Raw genomic sequence first — 18127 nt, 5'->3', positions numbered from 1 at the left:
TTCCATGAGCTGCATAGTGCGCATGCGCAGTACGAAACGACGGCTCAAGGCTCTTTCCCATTAATGACGCGTTACCGTGCGCGTAAAGGCGTGTTTACGGTCATTTATATACACACATGAATGCAGAGAGTCAGACAGAGAGACGGGGGGGCGGGGGGACCTACCACACTACCGTACAAAACAGTGTGTCAGAGATTAACGCTGAAAACTAGCTAGCTAAGCGTTTAACGTCCCTGTTGCCATGACAACCGGCTCCATATTAAGTATCCAAATAGTACGCACTCAGAAATATGGAGGAATAATAAAGCAGACTGTGATATTAAAGCCCTTTCCTCTCATACTAAACAGATTAGTAGGCTACGTCACTAACGGCTGCGGCTCGCGCGTCGCCATAGCTACTGCGCATGCGTACAGTTTTATCCGTACTGCATGCGTTAGTGTTCAGCATGCGGTGTGTTCCGTGTGTGCTACACCTAGCCTACTGTTCAGGCTTCCTATTCAGTACGGTAGTATGCGGAAATGGAGGAAGGGAGGGGATGAAGGAAAAAAAGGGGAGGGAGTTTCGCGCATGCGCAATGTGTCTCCATCCCTCCGCATCGCTCCCCCCCCTTTTTTTTCTCTTTTCTGCAGCATCAGTACCGAGGACGCACAAGCACACTGTGAAAAAAAGGACAAAACGGGGGGAAAAGATCATTCCTTTTTTTAAAAAAGAAAACAACAACAACACTCAAGCCCTTCTTTAAGGAAAGAAAGAAAGCAGGACATTTGTAAAGAGAAAGGAGGAGTCCGGGGGGGAAAAGCGTCGGACGCGTCAAGAAGAGCTGGAAAAGCCGCTTTCTTTCCATTCTTTTTCTTTTTTTGGTAGCCAGCGCACCACGGCGGGGGAACGATGAAGGACCGCACACAGGAACTGCGGAGTGTAAGCTGAACCTCACCATCACACTGCTCTCTTTATCTACATTTTATATTCTTATTCCTGTACACATCTATTTAGTTATTTATTTATTTATTTATCCTAAAGGCTGGCTCTGCATTTTCACGGCCATTTTAGGGATGTGGTGGTGAAATGGCTCCATGTCGAGCAGGAACAGATCACAGTGCAGGATGCAGCCTGGAAAAGCTTCATTTTACACCACATGTAGTGTGCACTATGTAGGGAGTAGGGAGCCGTTTCGGGTTCTCAATGAGAGTGAGAGTGAGCGCGCGCGCGCGCGTGCGTGCGTGTGTGTGTGTGTGTGTGTGGGGGGGGGACTTGAGCTTCAGGTTCTTTAGGTGTTTTCATGTCAGGATGGTTAATCATGAACACACACACACACACACCTGTGCTGACTAAATGCACTGTTATAACGCTTCAGCAGTGTGCCTGTGTGGGATGAACATGTCCCTCATCACTGCATCAAAAGCTCTCTCTCTCTCTCTCTCTCTCTCTCTCTCGCTCTCTCTCTCTCTCCAGTCTGACTGGTTTCTCCACTTCTATTGATTGCTCTTTATTTATTTTGGCTCATGATGGAGGATGGAGAAGGGTTTGGAGGTGGAGGAGGAGGAGGTGGAGGTGCTGATAGAGCTGGGGGTGGAGGAGGTGGTGTGGTGTGGTGTGGTGTGGTGGTCAGGCTGGGGGTTAGCAGGCCCAAATCTAAACCTTTTTTCTGCATTTTTATGATGGATCTGCGCTGGACTCCTGGTTTTTATATTCCATCACCGTGTGTTTTATTTATTAGGAGGCTGGACACGTTGCTGCTGCTGCTGCATTTTATTCCTCAGTATTTTATTCTTCAATATTTTATTGTTATAACATAATTTGCATTCATTTTTTTTTGACATTTTAAAAAATGTAACTTGAATGATAGGGCTTAACAAAAACGGCTGCCCGTGAGACCTTATATAATTTATTATATATATATATTTATAGTTATATAAAATGTGTGTGTGTGTGTGTGTGTGTGTGTGTGTGTGTATGTATTGGTAGTAAAATGTGGCCTGCAGGCTTTCTGCACCATCACTGAGAGAAAATGCCTCAACCTCAGCGCACCGTGTGTGTGTGTGTGTGTGTGTGTGTGTGTGTGAGCGATCTCCCAGTGTGTTAGTCCACAGATATGGCTACCGCACTGCTGTACCTCATTGGTACACACCATGCATCTTTTCCTTCTTCTCCCATCATCTTGTCCATTTTCAAAACATGATTACATCATCATACTGCCCAAGATATAAATATTACATTCATATATTCGTGCCAATATAAAAAGCAGGAACTTGAGCAGGGAGTGAGATCCGTGTCCTTTACAAGCGCACGCCAGTGAACACCTCGCCTTCATACATGCCATTGTGTTATTTTATATATTACGTAATCACACAGAAAAGCACTGATGGTGGAGGTGATTTAGGAAATAATTACATTTTATGTAACGATCATCATCACTATCATCATCATGACTATGATCATCAGCAGCATCAACGTGACGTGACACACATCTTCATCTCCATCATCTTCCTCCTGTGAGGAAAAGCCTGCACAGCACATAGAGACAGACAGAGAGAAAGTCAGACAGTCTGAGAGAGAGCGAGAGAGAGAGCGGGCGAGAGAGAGATGGGTAGACCACATTTTCACCTGCCGTTGCCGTTTTTCTGATCCATGCTGCATCAAGCAGGAGTGTGCACTCTCTGACCTGAAGGGACCAGAGGAGTGTGTGTGAGTGTGTGATGTGGGTGTGCACTGCAGCATGAATCCTGCTCCCGTTTATCCATTAACACACACCACTGGGTGGAGATTTTAGAAACCGGTGCTTCAGGGGTTGAGGAAAAGAGTCTAAAATACCGAACTGATCATGTTGATGAAGGCATGGTGTACAGAGGCATGGTGTTGTAGAGGTTATACATTTCATAGATGTTGTATGTTGTAGATGTTATAGGAGTCATAGGTAAATGCTAAATGGTCTGCACTTATATAGCGCTTTTTTAACCTTAGCGGTTCCAAAGCGCTTTACACTGTGTCTCATTCACCCATTCACACACACACACACACACTCACTCACACACACTCACACACCAGTGGTAGCAGAGCTGACATGCAAGGCACTAACTTCCATCAGGAGCAACTTGGAGTGTCTTGCCCAAGGACCCTCCAACCCTACGATTAGTGGACGACCCACTCTACATCTATAACATCTAAAACATCTACATCTATAACATCTACAACATGGGCAGCTGTGGCTCAGGTTGTAGATGTTATAGATGTAGATGTTATAGGTGTTATAGATGTAGATGTTATAGATGTAGATGTTAGGTGTAGATGTTGTAGATGTTATAGATGTAGATGTTGTAGATTTTATAGATGTTATAGATGTAGATGTAGATGTTATAGATGTAGATGTTGTAGATTTTATAGATGTTATAGATGTAGATGTTGTAGATGTTATAGATGTAGATGTTGTAGATGTAGATGTTATAAATGTAGATGTTATAGATGTAGATATTGTAGATGTTATAGATGTAGATGTTGTAGATGTTATAGATGTAGATGTAGATGTTATCGATGTAGATGTTGTAGATTTTATAGATGTTATAGATGTAGATATTGTAGATGTTGTAGATGTAGATGTTATAAATGTAGATGTTATCGATGTAGATGTTGTAGATGTTATAGATGTAGGTGATGTAGATGTTATAGATGTAGCTGTTGTAGATGTAGATGTTATAGATGTTATAGATGTAGATGTTGTAGATGTTATAGATGTAGATGTTATAGATATAGGTAATGTAGATGTAGATGTTATAGATGTAGATGTTATAGATGTAGATGTAGGTGTTATAGATGTAGATGTTGTAGATGTTATAGATGTAGATTTAGGTGTTATAGATGTAGATGTTATAGATGTTATAGATGTAGATGTAGGTGTTATAGATGTAGATGTTGTAGGTATTATAGATGTAGATGTTGTAGGTGTTATAGATGTAGATGTTGTAGGTGTTATAGATGTAGATGTTATAGATGTTATAGATGTAGATGTTATAGATGTAGATGTTATAGATGTAGATGTTATAGGTGTTATAGTTGTAGATGGTATAGATGTGGATGGTATAGATGTGGATGTTATAGGTGTAGATGTTATAGATGTGGATGTTGTAGATGTTATAGATGTAGGTGTTATAGGTGTTATAGTTGTAGATATTATAGATGTAGATGGTATAGATGTGGGTGGTATAGATGTGGATGTTATAAATGTAGATGAATAGATGTAGATGTTATAGATGTAGATGTTGTAGATGTTATAGATGTAGATGTTATAGGTGTTATAGTTGTAGATGTTATAGATGTAGATGGTATAGATGTGGATGTTATAGATGTGGATACTATAAATGTAGATGAATAGATGTAGATATTATAGATGTGGATGTTATAGGTGTTATAGTTGTAGATATTATATATGTAGATGGTATAGATGTGGATGGTATAGATGTGGATGTTATAAATGTAGATGTTATAGATGTAGATGTTATAGATGTAGATGTTGTAGATGTTATAGATGTAGATGTTATAGGTTTTACAGTTGTAGATGTTATGAATGTAGTTGAATAGATGTAGATGTTATAGATGTGGATGTTATAAATGTAGATGCATAGATGTAGATGTTGTAGATGTTATAGTTGTAGATGTTATAGATGTAGTTGGTGTAGGTGTAGATGTTATAGATGTAGATGTTATTGATATAGATGTTATAGATGTAGATGTGTCGGTGTATATGTTATCGATGTAGATGCTATAGGTGTTGTAGATGTTATAGATGTATGTTATAGATGTTATAAATGTTGTAGATGCTGTAGATGTTATAGATGTATGTTATAGATTTTAGAGATGTAGATGTTATAGGGTTGTAGATGTTATAGATGTAGATGTAGACGTTATAGATGCATGTTATAGATCTTATAGATCTTATAGATTTTATAGATGTTATAGATGTATATATTATAGATGTTATAGATGTTATAGATCTTGTAGATGTTATAGATGTAGATGGTATAGGTGTTGTAGATGTGATAGATGTAGATGTTATAGATGTCGTTCCTGTTATTTGCATCTAGACGTGTTAAACAACATAAAACATATAACTTTTTGTAACAGACCACCCAATTTTTTAGGCGAGCAAAAGTCCTGAAGTAAATAAAAGTAAATAACACTTAATATTCAGTTGCAGTTCTCTTTTTCTTGCAGTAACTGCATCACTCCTGCGACTCACTGACACCAAACTGCTGGTTTCTTCTTCTGTGAAGCTTCTCCAGGTTTTTACTGCAGCTTCTTTCAGTAGTTGTTTGTTTCGGGGGGTTTCTCCCTTCAGTCTCCTCTTCAGGAGGTGAGATGCTGATCAGTTGGGTGAAGGTCTGGTGATTGACTTGTCCAGTCTAAAACCTTCCACTTTCCCCCTGATGAAGTCCTGTGTTGAGGTGGAAGTGTGTTTTGGATCGTTGTCTTGCTGCATGATGAAGTTCCTCCTGATTCATTCGGATGTATTTCTCTGTAAATCTGCGGTCAGAATGTTCCTGTAAACTTCTGAATTCGTTCTGCTGCTACCATCATGAGTTCATCATCAATAAAGATTAGTGAGAATGTTCCAGAAGCAGACATGCAAGCCCAAGCCATGACACTACCTCCACCATGTTTCACAGATCAGCTTGTATGTTCTGGATCATGAGCAGATCCTTTCTTTCTCCACACTTTGGTCTTTCCATCACTTTGGTAGAAGTTCATCTTGGTTCCAGAACTTTTGTGGATCATCTCTGTATTTCTTTGTGAATTCCAGTCTGGTTTTCTGATTCTTACTGCTGATGAATGGTTTACATCTTGTGGTATGACCTCTATATTTCTGCTCTCGAAGTCTTCTTAGAACAGTGGATTGTGAGACCTTCACCCTGCCCTGTGGAGGTTGTTGGTGATGTCACTGACTTATTTTCAGGTTTTTCTTCACAGCTCTCACAATGTTGGTCATCAGCTCTTGTTGTTTTCCTCGGCCGACCCGTTCGGTGTCTGTTCCTCAGTACACCAGCGGTTTCTTTCTTTTTCAGGACATTCCAGATTGTTGTACTGGTTATACCCAATGTCTGTGCAGTGCCTCTGAATGATTTTCCCTCTTTTCTCAGCTTCAGAATGGCTCGCTTTTCTCCCAGAGACAGCTCTCTGATCTTCATGTTGGTTTATCCTTTTTAACAACAAATGCAGTCTTCACAGGTGAAACTGAAGAATAGATATTCATAGCTGTTTATTGTTTAAATATCCTGGTAACAAGAAACACCTGTCAGTTGCAATATTTTCGCTCACCTACAAATTGGGTTGTCTGATACAAAATGTGCTATGTTCTATGTCGTTTAACACGTCTACATATAAATACCAGGAAATCAAATCTGAAATTCTAAACTCTCGTCTCATCTCCATCTTTTGCTCTCAAACCCAAATGTTTTCAATCTACAGCAAAAACAAATAAATCGGCCATGCCGTTCCAATATCATCAGAGGGGACTGTATCTATGATGTTTGGTAGTTACATTTTTAAAGTGTGCTTTTCTAGACACTCAAAGCGCTTTACATAGTGTAGGGGGGGGGGATCTCCTCAACCACCACTAGTGTCTATCCTCCACCTGAATGATGTGACAGCAGACATAGCGCTCCAGAACTCACACCTCACACCAGCTATTAGTGGAGAGGAGAGAGTGATGAAGCCAGTTCAGAGATGGAGATTATTAGGGGATGATAGAGAAGGGTCAGTGGGAGAATTTGGGCAGGACACCGGGGTTAGGTGTTTTTTACAGTATAGTGTCCCCGTCACTATAACGGGGCATTAAACCCCACACAGACCACAGGGTGAGCGCCCCCTGCTGGCCTCACTAATACCACTTCCAGGAGCAACCTTAGATTCCCCCAGGAGGTCTCCCATCCAGGTACTGACCAGACTCAACAGTGCTTACCTTCAGTGGGAAACCAGGCGGAGATATGGATCTGGTGTTTTTTTGTCTAATTTTGGCATTACTGTTACAACCTATTTTGCGGGAAACGGTGTGTGTGTGTGTGTGTGTGTGTGTGTGCGTGCAATCTTTCTTGGTTTGAGATGTTCTTCTCTAATGCAGTGAAATTCATACCCTGCTGAAAAAAACACCAATAGAAACCATTACAGAAATTCTAATGCTTTTAATGGTCATAATGGGAATTGTATTGGTTTTAATGGAAACTATAATGGTCCTTGTGGGTCTCTACTGGTAACGTAATGATATCTATATGTTGATATCTATTGGATGAACCAGTAGAGAGAGACGGATGAACCAGTAGAGACAGACGGATGAACCAGTAGAGAGAGACGGATGAACCAGTAGAGAGAGACAGATGGAAGGATGTTGAAATAGATAGAGAGGAGATTAGATGATGGATGATGGGTAAAGGACTGAAGGATAGATAATTTTTTAATGATGGACAGATCGACGTATGGAAAAATACATGGATGGATTTACAGATAAACAGATGGATAGATGGATGAACAAATGGATGACTGTCAGTGAGACTTTGCTGGTTCTACACCATTGTATTATATGACCTGCTTTATGGCAGTACAGCTGTATTTATAATGTAACTCCGCCCCCTCCCCCACACACCGCGCCCCTCCACTCCCCCACGTCTCCTGACAGCTGCTGCAGTGTAAATCAGACACAATGGTGATGGAGGTCACTGACACCACCTTCAGCTTCACATTTCATTACATCAGCAGTTTTTAATGCACACATTATTTCTCCTGTTTGTTCCTCTGAACATCACTCGTTCCTCTTGCTCTTCTGAACACCTGAACATCACTCGTTCCTCTCGCTCCTCTGAACATTATCTCTGTCTCAGGAATCTGATCTGTAAAAACTAATAATCATGTGAAAATAAAGATGGAGTTTTGTCAGAGAGAACATTGTCGGTGTGGTACTGTACTTCTTGAGCGCAGTGGAAAAACACCACGACCTAAACAAATCAGACAGTGGAACAAATGCATACATGATTGGAATGATGGATGAACAGATGAATAACTGAGTAAAAGGACGGATGAATGGAAGGACTGATATCTTCTTTTCTTTAGAAAGGCAGCTGAGCCTATGATATAAATGTAATATACATGGCGGTGCGACCAACGTTGCGGTGGCCTCTCCTAGTGATGTGCAGTGCAGTACGTTTATGGAGTGAGTGATGTGAAGGGAAACATGTGCATGAGCCACAACATCTGCTGGACATTCATAACGAAGTTTTCTGTTACAATGAACATTTGGCGATTGTGTTGAGCGAGCCTGGACTCGCACACTGTGTAGGCCCAAGGAAATCCATGGCCATGCCTGGGGCAACAGTGATGAGGAAGCACCGTAAGCGGTGTGACAGGACGCGGAGGCGGGACAAATGCGCAGGAGTACGGGCCAGGCTGACCGCTAATCCACACAAACCGGCCAGAACTACACCGCTGGCAAATGTTCGCTCTCTCGACAATAAGGTGGATTACATCAGACTGTGGAGAGCTTCACAACGCAGAGTGAGGGACTGCAGGGTCTACGTTTTCACTGAGACATGGTTAAATCAGAACATCACGGACGCCACGACCTGGCTGGAGGGGCTTACGCTATACAGAGCGGACAGAGTAGCCTCGCTAGCCGACAAGCTAAGGGGAGGTGGACTGACTATTTACATCAACAAATCGTGGTGTCACGATGCCGTGGTGGTTCTACTTACTACTCTCCGCATGTAGAGCTAATGTCGGTAAAATGCAGACCCTTCTACATGCTGCGAGAGCTGACGGCAGTCATCATAACGGCTGTCTATGTTCCACCGAGCGCTAACGGGAAGACGGCAATGTCAGAGCTCTACAATAACATCAGCTAGCAGCAGATGAACCATCCCGATACTTTCTTCATTGTTGCTGGAGACTTTAACCAGGCAAGACTTAAATCTGTTCTGTCTAATTTCTACCAGCGTGTGAATATTGCAACCAGGAGGAAACATACACTAGACTTGTACATGAATATTAAAGACTCATATACAGCAGCCCCACTTACACATATTGGTAACTCTGACCACCTGGCCGTTATACTCACTCCAGCACAGAGACCCGGGTGAGACAGGCCAAGCCAGTGGTCAGAGAAATGAAAATATGGCCATAAGAATCTACTTCAGGACTGCAAGACTGTTTGGAAACCACACAGTAGGAGATTTTTAGAGAGGCAGCAACACATGGCAGCGTTATTGATCTGCAGGAATATACAGAGTTCGTCCTGGGTCTGTAATAGTAACTGCATAGATGATGTGACAGTGGTCAAAATCATCAAGGGCACGCCAATCAGAAACCGTGGCTAACCGGGGACGTCTGTTCAGTAGTGAGAGCCCAAAATGCTGCTTTTGGAAGCACGGATGCTTACCTGCCTCAAAAGTGCCACTATTATTCCTGTCCCGAAGAAGCAAAATCCAGCCTGACTAAATGACGTCTGTTCTGTGGACCTCACACCTATTATAATGAAATGCTTTGAGCACCTGGTCATGAAGCACATTAAGACCTGTCTCCCTGCTAACCTGGATCCCTTACAGTTTACTTATAGAACTAACCAATCCACAGAGGATGCTATCTCCACTACACTCCACCTCACGCTGTCACACTTAGAAAGGAAGAACACCTACGCCCGGATCCTTTTCGCTGACTTCAGCTCTGCTTTTAATAGGATCATTCCACAACAGTTCGTGGAAAAGCTGAGGTTGTTGGAGGAGGACACGGGCACCTATAACCGGGTCCTCAACTTCCTGATGCAGCGGCGGCAGACAAAGATCAAGAACCATCACAGTGAGTATGGGCTCACCCCAAGGCCATACTCAAGGCCTGAGCCCCCTGCGGTTCAGCCTGCTCCCTCACGACTGCGTTACTAGAGTCAGCTCCAACCACATTATTAAGTACGCTGACGACACAACAGTGGTGGGTCTTGTTAGTGACAGTGACGAGTCCGCATACAGGCTGGAGGTGGAGCTTACAAAATTCACAATCTCAGCCTCAACGTGGAGAAATCAATCATCGATGGTGCTACCATGGAGAGGGTCAGCAATATCAAATTCCTGGGAGTCCACCTGCCGGATGACTTGACCTCCACCACTAATAGTCACGACTCCAGCCCCTCCGGAGGCTTAGGAAAGCAGGCCTCCCCACTCATCTCCTCACCACCTTCTATAAAGGACCCATCGAAAGCACCCTGAGCTACAGCCTCACTTCCTGGGAGCTGCAAGGCCCACGAACAACAGCAGCTTGACAGGATAGTAAAGACAGCTAGAAAAATCATTGGTGTCTCTCTCTCCTCCCTGATGGAGATATATCAACGACGCTGCATTCTCAGAGCCACCTCCATCATAAAGGACCTTCTCCACCCTTCTCACGGCATGTTCTCCCTCCTGCCTTCCGGACAGAGGTACAGGAGCAACGGCTGCAGATCCAGGATGACGAACAGTTCTTCCCACAAGCTGTCAGGATGGTGAACAGATTATGCCCCCCACCCAACCTACATACACACACGCTTCACCTCCCCCCCCACACACACACTCACACAAACCTACATACACACACGCTTCATACCCAACCCCTCCACTCACACAAACCTACATACACACACGCTTCATACCCAACACCCTGCCCTCCCCCCCCCCCACACACACACACTCACACAAACCTACATACACACACGCTTCAAACACTTAGTTTCTGTCCGCACTTGTCACGTTACCGAGAACAAAGCCCTGACACTGGAGACTCCTTCCGTAAACGTTATTCCTTCCGTAATGTTATTCCTTCCATAAACATCTCCTTACTTTAAGAAAACTTCACCACTCCATCAACGATTATCTAAATCTGTTTATTATCAGTGGAGCGTCCGCTGTACATGGCTCTGTGAATGAGTTACCGTTACTATAGAAACGATAACGTATCAGAACGAGCGTGTTAATATTAACCTGCGCTACTGTCAGAGCTGCTGTTATAGAGAATTCATCAACACCTTCTGATTCGGGAGTTCAGCAGTAGTGTGTTATTAAAACATATCAATTACATGGATAATTTTACAGTAAATTATTTTTAAAAATCAACTTACAAATGTCCTAAAACTGATCGAATAATCTGAAAGAATACATGGATGAACTAATGGATGGATAATCAGTTCTGTCCTGATATATTTATCACCACTTTTCTCTGTACAGAATAAGCTCCCTTAAAAGACACTGGTTCTTACGCTCCCTTGTGAATGAGACACACTTTAAGTGGATGAAAATGCGCCCTACCTAGGGACACTCATTACTGCCAGATTTAGTTTTAACTGATTAGTGAAATAATGTGCCCTGTCATGGAGCTGTGTTTACTCTGCAGTGTGTGTGTGTGTGTGTGTGTGTGTGTCTGAAGGGGAGATGGGTGTGTAAGGTCACACACAGCCACCGGCGGCCTTTGATACTAAATTTAAAACTGCTGCGGTGGTTTGAAGCTGCAGTTACGACAGAAATGTCCGCTGCTGCTGTACGCTGGAACGAAACTTCACCATCGTGTCAAATATAACGACCTTTAATATTTTAGGGATTTTTTTCATCGTCTTGTCTCTTTTTAGTGCTGCTTTTTTTTCTATACGGAATGATTCAGTAAATAATAAAAGCTCCACCTTCTTCACCACGAATGTAGAGGATTAGGGAATACATGTTTGGTGTCTGTAGCTATTGTGATTAGCATCGATCGCTAAACTGCACGTGTAGCCCATCACACTGCGGCCTTATTGCTCGTGCCCGAAGAACGTTTCTACAACTTTCCCCTAATGAAAAACGCCAGGCTTTATTAATACACATGAATATGCAAATTAGGAGATGCCTCCATACAGTGCTAACATCGATGACTTCGCTAGCGGGTTAGCTTAATGCTAGTACACCAGCTCACGTTAGTCACGATTTTCTCACTCATTTATTTAAACCTGTCACGATATATTTTAACTTTACTATGACAACCACTGTCTGTTACATTGCTAAGATTAGCTAAGTTAGCTAGCTAGCATAGCAAGCAGGTTCTCTAAACTCTGATTTAATCGGTCCTAAACTGTGGAGCTTACTTAGTTCTTAGTGATTCTTAATCACAATCTGGTCTCATATGTACTGTAACTCCGCCCCTGAATCAGTTTTATACAGAAGTACTGGGAAAATTTAGCAAAACTAATGTGTTAACACATGGGACCCCAAAACTCTTAATGTTTTATGATAAACATTGCTGTTTATCATGTGAGTTTCACCTACATAATAAAAACAACAGGTCCAAAGAACAACTTACTGGTCCATGTTTTCTTCTGTCAAACTGTTAACAGTTGAATTTATTTTAGTTTGTTTAGAGATTTTGAGGCTTTTGAAAAATCATGTTTTATTTGCAGTCACCTCAGAGTCACTGAAACTCGTTTCCTGCCCAGTTTACTTTATTTCTTGGAAAACTTGGTTCTGCTGAATGCTTTTATTGGTTCACTGCCACAACACCTGCATAAATGTGGGTGTGTATATGTAAATTAGATTCATATGAGGGTAAATTGGGGCATGGCGTATGCATATGATATGCAAATAAAGCACTTGTTTCCACGCAGCTGAAGCTGATTCATCATTTGTGCTGTAAATCGTGTAGTTTTTGTTCACTGGGACGGAATGCAGAAAGCAGTGTGAGTGTTTTTAACTTTATTATTTTCTTAATTGCACATCTTTATGTGCTCTGTGTGGCTGCCGCATTTATAATTTATATCTGACACTAACTTTTACACGCTGTTTTTATCTGCTGTTCAACATCGACCTCCATGAATGGTCTCTGTGTAAAGAGCTGATTAGATTTAGCGCTCATGCTTTATAATGTATTTTATAATGTATGAGTGTCAGTGGTGATGTTCTCACTGAGACACTAAACACTAATCTGAGTTACAGATAATGGAGCTTTGACTTTACAATTTATATCATCACACACACACACACACACACTGCTCACTGTGTAATAAATATACTCTGAAATCTGATGACCACCATCAGAACAGTGTCAGTGTTCTAGTGTTAGCCTCAAATCCCATGTAAGAGATTGGGGGTTGGAAGGGTTGCTGGTGTCGGAGGGGATGGAGATGTTTGTGCGGGTGGAGGTGTTGGAACGGGTTGTTGGGGTTGTATGTGTTCTAAGGGGTTGGTGGGGTTGTAGGGGTTGGAAGGTGTTGTTGGGGTTGGAGGGGGTTGGAAGGTGTTGAGGTTGTAAATGTTGTAGAGATTGGAGGTGTTGAAGGTGTTGTAGGGGTTGGAAGGTGGTAGAGGTGTTGTAGGTGTTGTACTGGTTGTAGGTGTTGGAGGTGTTGTGGTTGTAGGTGTTGGAGGTGTTGAAGGAGTTGTAGGTGTTGTAGTGGTTGTAGGGATTGTGGGGGTTGGAGGGGTTGGAGGGGTTGGAAGGTGGTACAGGTGTTGTAGGTGTTGAAGGTGTTGTAGGGGTTGGAAGGTGGTAGAGGTGTTGTAGGGGTTGTAGATGTTGTAGGTTTTGGAAGGTGGTAGAGGTGCTGGAGGGGTTGTACGGGTTGGAGGTGTTGTAGATGTTGGTGGGGTTGTAGGGTTTGTAGGTGTTGGAGGTGTTGGAAGGTGGTAGAGGTGTTGTAGGGGTTGTTGGTGTTGGAGGTGTTGTAGGGGTTTAGGGGTAGTAGATGTTGTAGTGGTTAGAGGTGTTGTAGGGGTTGTAGGTGTTGAAGGGTTGTAGGGGTTGGAAGGTGGCAGAGGTGTTGCAATGGTTGTAAGTGTTGGAGGTGTTGTAGAGGTTGTAGGTGCTGGAGATGTTGGAGAGGTTGTAGGTGTAGGGGTTGTAGGTGTTGTAGAGGCTGTAGGTGTTGTAGGTGTTGTAGGTGTTGTAGGTGTTGTAGAGGTTGGAGGTGTTGGAGGTGTTGTAGAGGTTGGAGGTGTTGGAAGGGTTGTAGGTGTTGTAGGTGTTGTAGAAGTTGTAGGTGTTGTAGGTGTTGTAGGGGTTGTAGGTGTTGTAGAAGTTGGAGGTGTTGGAGGTGTTGTAGGGGTTGGAGGTGTTGTAGGGGTTGTAGGTGTTGTAGAGGTTGGAGGTGTTGTAGAGGTTGGAGGTGTTGGAAGGGTTGTAGGTGTTGGAGGTGTTGGAGGTGTTGTAGAGGTTGTAGGTGTTGTAGAGGTTGTAGGTGTTGTAGAAGTTGTAGGTGTTGTAGGTGTTGTAGAGGTTGGAGGTGTTGTAGAGGTTGGAGGTGTTGTAGAAGTTGTAGGTGTTGTAGGGGTTGTAGGTGTTGTAGAAGTTGTAGGTGTTGTAGGGGTTGTAGGTGTTGTAGAGGTTGGAGGTGTTGTAGGGGTTGTAGGTGTTGTAGAGGTTGTAGGTGTTGTAGGGGTTGTAGGTGTTGTAGAGGTTGGAGGTGTTGTAGAGGTTGGAGGTGTTGGAAGGGTTGTAGGTGTTGTAGAGGTTGTAGGTGTTGTAGAAGTTGTAGGTGTTGTAGGTGTTGTAGAGGTTGGAGGTGTTGGAAGGGTTGTAGGTGTTGTAGGTGTTGTAGAAGTTGGAGGTGTTGGAGGTGTTGTAGAGGTTGTAGGTGTTGGAGGTGTTGTAGGGGTTAGAGGTGTTGGACAGGTTAGAGGGGTTGGAGGTGCCGGGTGGAGGGACTTTGGGCTAGGTTTCCATCAGGATTGCTTTGTGAATAAATGGTGCAGTTGTATTGCAGTAGAATGTAAAGAGACGGCCGGGGCGGAGGGTTAACTCACCTCTAATGCACTTTAATTGTGCTTAGTCATTCTGAAGGTACTTTATTGATCGCTTACTTCAGGATGCCGAAAACAAAACCGTCAAATACCACAGAGTCCACGATGTGGAGCAGACTTCTAAAATAACCATCACTATAGCTCAGAGAGAACAAAAGCACACACCGCTCAGCTTTTTCTTAAAGGAAAGAGAAATAAACGCACGGATAATCACCATGGAGGGAATGATGGAAACACTCTCTCTGATATTCATCATCTAATAATCATCCATCTGAGGAGCTTCAGTGCCAACTCTTAAACACCACACACTCGGTGATGAGTCACATCACACTCACACGTACAGCTGTCTTTATAAATGTCATACAGCTACAGCAGAATGACCAGCGCTCATGTTTCTTCATGGCAGGAACAGTTCTGATCCACGCCTGTTCATCCAGAGCAAATCAATTCCATCTAAATACACCCTGTTCTTCTAAACTCCTGCATGCAGACTGCACCGACGAGACTGAAACGTTGGATAACGGAGTTATCAGAGTCTGATCCCCGATGTCCGGGTGAAGTGCGAGTCTGAGCTCAGTGTCTTCACTGAGTCACAAGCTGCTTAAGTGGATTTTCACATTCAGATTATTGAAATCACGCCTCCGAGGTTGCCAGATTTTTCTTGTGTAGATGCATCCGAGTTTTTCAACTGCTTCTAGACCGACGCCTTTAAACACAGACACTCACCTTTAAACCTGAAAAAAAACCCATCAGTTATAGAAAATATGGACTGAAGAACCAAGAATAGCTTTTTTTCTTCGCTGTCAAAAGTAACGTAACGCAATAAAAGCAAAAGACAATAAAAATGAAGAGTAGAAGCGTGATATGATGACGTGTGAATGAGAAGATTTAGCGAATGCTGAAGGAAATCTAACAGGAGTCTTGTATATCAGCAGTATATCACTGCACGGAGAGTCCTAGCTGTAATGATGACGGGTTTAATCTTCCACACTCATTACTCAGCAGCACACAGTGTAGAATAGCACTCGATCCAGCACACACTGTTATTTTACACACACACACATATTTTATATTATCATTCGACTCTCGTGCACGAAGCAGTGCAGCCACGAGACTGTAAATGGAGGTGATGGAACTGGAATGTGAGAGACGCAGGAGATTTCATCACACTTTTAATTCACTCTTGTTGATTTATAGAAGGAATAAAATAAAGTCCGTGTTTGTGTTAAAGTCGTTGCGCTGTGCTTTAAAGAAAACGTGCTCACGGTGTGAAGGATAATCTGACCTAATAATCTTACAGAGACACTTTCACTTCATTCATCACTTCATCCAGAGAATATTCCCTCCTCATGTCTTAATGTCTCTGATGAACGCGCGTCTCCTTCGATGTTCTCTGTGGGGAAAAACCTTTTGGTGAACTTTATTAATGAATGAATAGAGCAATACTTATATATTTCATTTTACATTTCAGCGTAACTCAGTACTGCGCCTCACTCGAGCCGATATCATGCAGAAAACACGCTTCAACAACTTCCTCCTACATGTGTAACTCTCACACGGCTTCTGACTCTCACACGGCTTCTGACTCTCACATGGCTTCTGACTCTCGCCCGGCTTCTGACTCTTGCATGGCTTCTGACTCTTGCATGGCTTCTGACTCTCGCACGGCTTCTGACTCTCGCATGGCTTCTGACTCTCGCACGGCTTCTGACTCTCACACGGCTTCTGAGCAACACTGATGTCTATAGTTACTCTATAGTTAGAGTACTGATGTGTGTGTGTGAGTTCAGTGTTAAATCCTCACCGCACTGTGACATTTCAGATCGTCACACTCACACACTAACCTCCATTTAATGACCGTCCTGGTTTTTAAATATAGTTTCATCTGCTGTTTTATATGCATTAGCGGCTCGAGTATGCAGAATAATATTCGATTGCTTATGATTATATTTATTTAGTCGAAGAGTTAGATTCTGCATTTTTATTCATCTTCTGTAACTGCTGCATCGTCACACTGCTGTAAACCTCACCTGCTTATATTTTGGGAAACAGGACCAACAAAGTTCATTAAGAAATATCTCAGGCAGGTACAAACAAAAATAACTGCAGGATTAGGATTAAACACACACACACACACACACACACACACACACACACACACACACCTGATTTAGAGTTCAGGTAAGTTAAATGTGGTAACATGAAGTGCCATTATAAAACAAAACCAGTTTGACTCGTTTAATTTATATAATTTATTTATTTATAACAATAAACTGTTCAGTAATGTTCAAATGTTTCCGCGTATCCAGACCAATTACTTTGTAACTGGACCTTTTTGAATTTTAGTTAAATGAGTTTGTTTTGTCGTGTAGATATTTAACATGGAATAAACCACACTGTACAGTCAAATAGCTTAATAATAATGATAATAATAATGATAATAATAATAATAATAATAATAATAATAGTAATAATAACCGCACAGTATTGTTATTGTGAACACTATACACCTGCTTTCCACTTACCACGAGTCCCATTATTATCCTGCTCACTATAATACCATTGTAAGGGCCATTTTTTGCAGAAAGCAATCCCATAATTCCATTCAGCAGTTCACCTGTGTACCAAAAAAGCTCCGCCCACCTGACATCATAAACTCTGTTCCATTGGCTGAAAGGATCAACATGTTTACCTACAGTGTGTGTGTGTGTTTGTGAGTGAATGTGTGTGTGTGTGTGTGTGTATGTGTGTGTGCATACATGTGTGTGTGTGTGTGTGTGTGTGCACGTGCATGTGTGTGTGTTTGTGAGTGTGTGTGCGTGCGTGTGTGTGCGTGCGTGTGTGTGTGTGTGCGTGCGTGTATGTGTGCACGCACGTGCATGTGTGTGTGTGTGTGTATGTGTGTATGTGTGTGTGCGCGTGCATGTGTGTGTGCGCGCGTGCATGTGTGTGTGTTTGTGAGTGAGTGTGTGTGTGTGCGTGTGTGTGTGTGTGTGTGTGTGTGTGTGAGCGTGTGAGCGCGCGCATGCATGTGTGTGTGTGTGTTAAGCTGACAGATGGTCTGAGGTGTGTAATCTGAGCCTCGGTTTATGTAACACTGCGCTGTTCGTCTCTCACACATCGAGCCATAAACTAAAACCATAAACCATGATTTATATATTTTTAAAATCAGCACTGCGTTATTATTAAATATGAATATAATAATGAGACTTTATTACACCACAGCGCTGTTAACTCCAGCAGCGGCTCTGACTGTAGCGCAGGTTTATATTAATACACTCGTTCTAATACGTTATCGTTTCTATAGTAACGGCTCGTTCACAGAGACGTGTACAGCGCACGCTCCACTGATAATAAAGGGATTAGTAAG

At 42.6% G+C, this 18127-nt stretch overlaps 1 protein-coding gene across 1 annotated transcript in view; it reads left to right on the top strand.

Annotated features, from left to right (window-relative positions):
- Positions 1–326: 326 nt before the first annotated feature.
- stx1b (syntaxin 1B) overlaps positions 327–18127 on the top strand; it is a 35810-nt gene continuing 18009 nt past the window's right edge. Inside the window, exon 1 of the mRNA XM_053613557.1 lies at positions 327–919. Within this exon, the coding sequence (XP_053469532.1) occupies positions 890–919 (30 nt within the window). The 5' untranslated portion in view covers positions 327–889. The remainder of the gene's footprint in view (positions 920–18127) is intronic.

This window comes from Ictalurus furcatus, chromosome 24, assembly GCF_023375685.1.
Source record: "Ictalurus furcatus strain D&B chromosome 24, Billie_1.0, whole genome shotgun sequence".
NCBI lineage: Eukaryota > Metazoa > Chordata > Actinopteri > Siluriformes > Ictaluridae > Ictalurus > Ictalurus furcatus.
The sequence above is the reverse complement of the archived record's forward strand: the minus strand, read 5'-3'. Positions and strand labels throughout refer to the sequence as shown.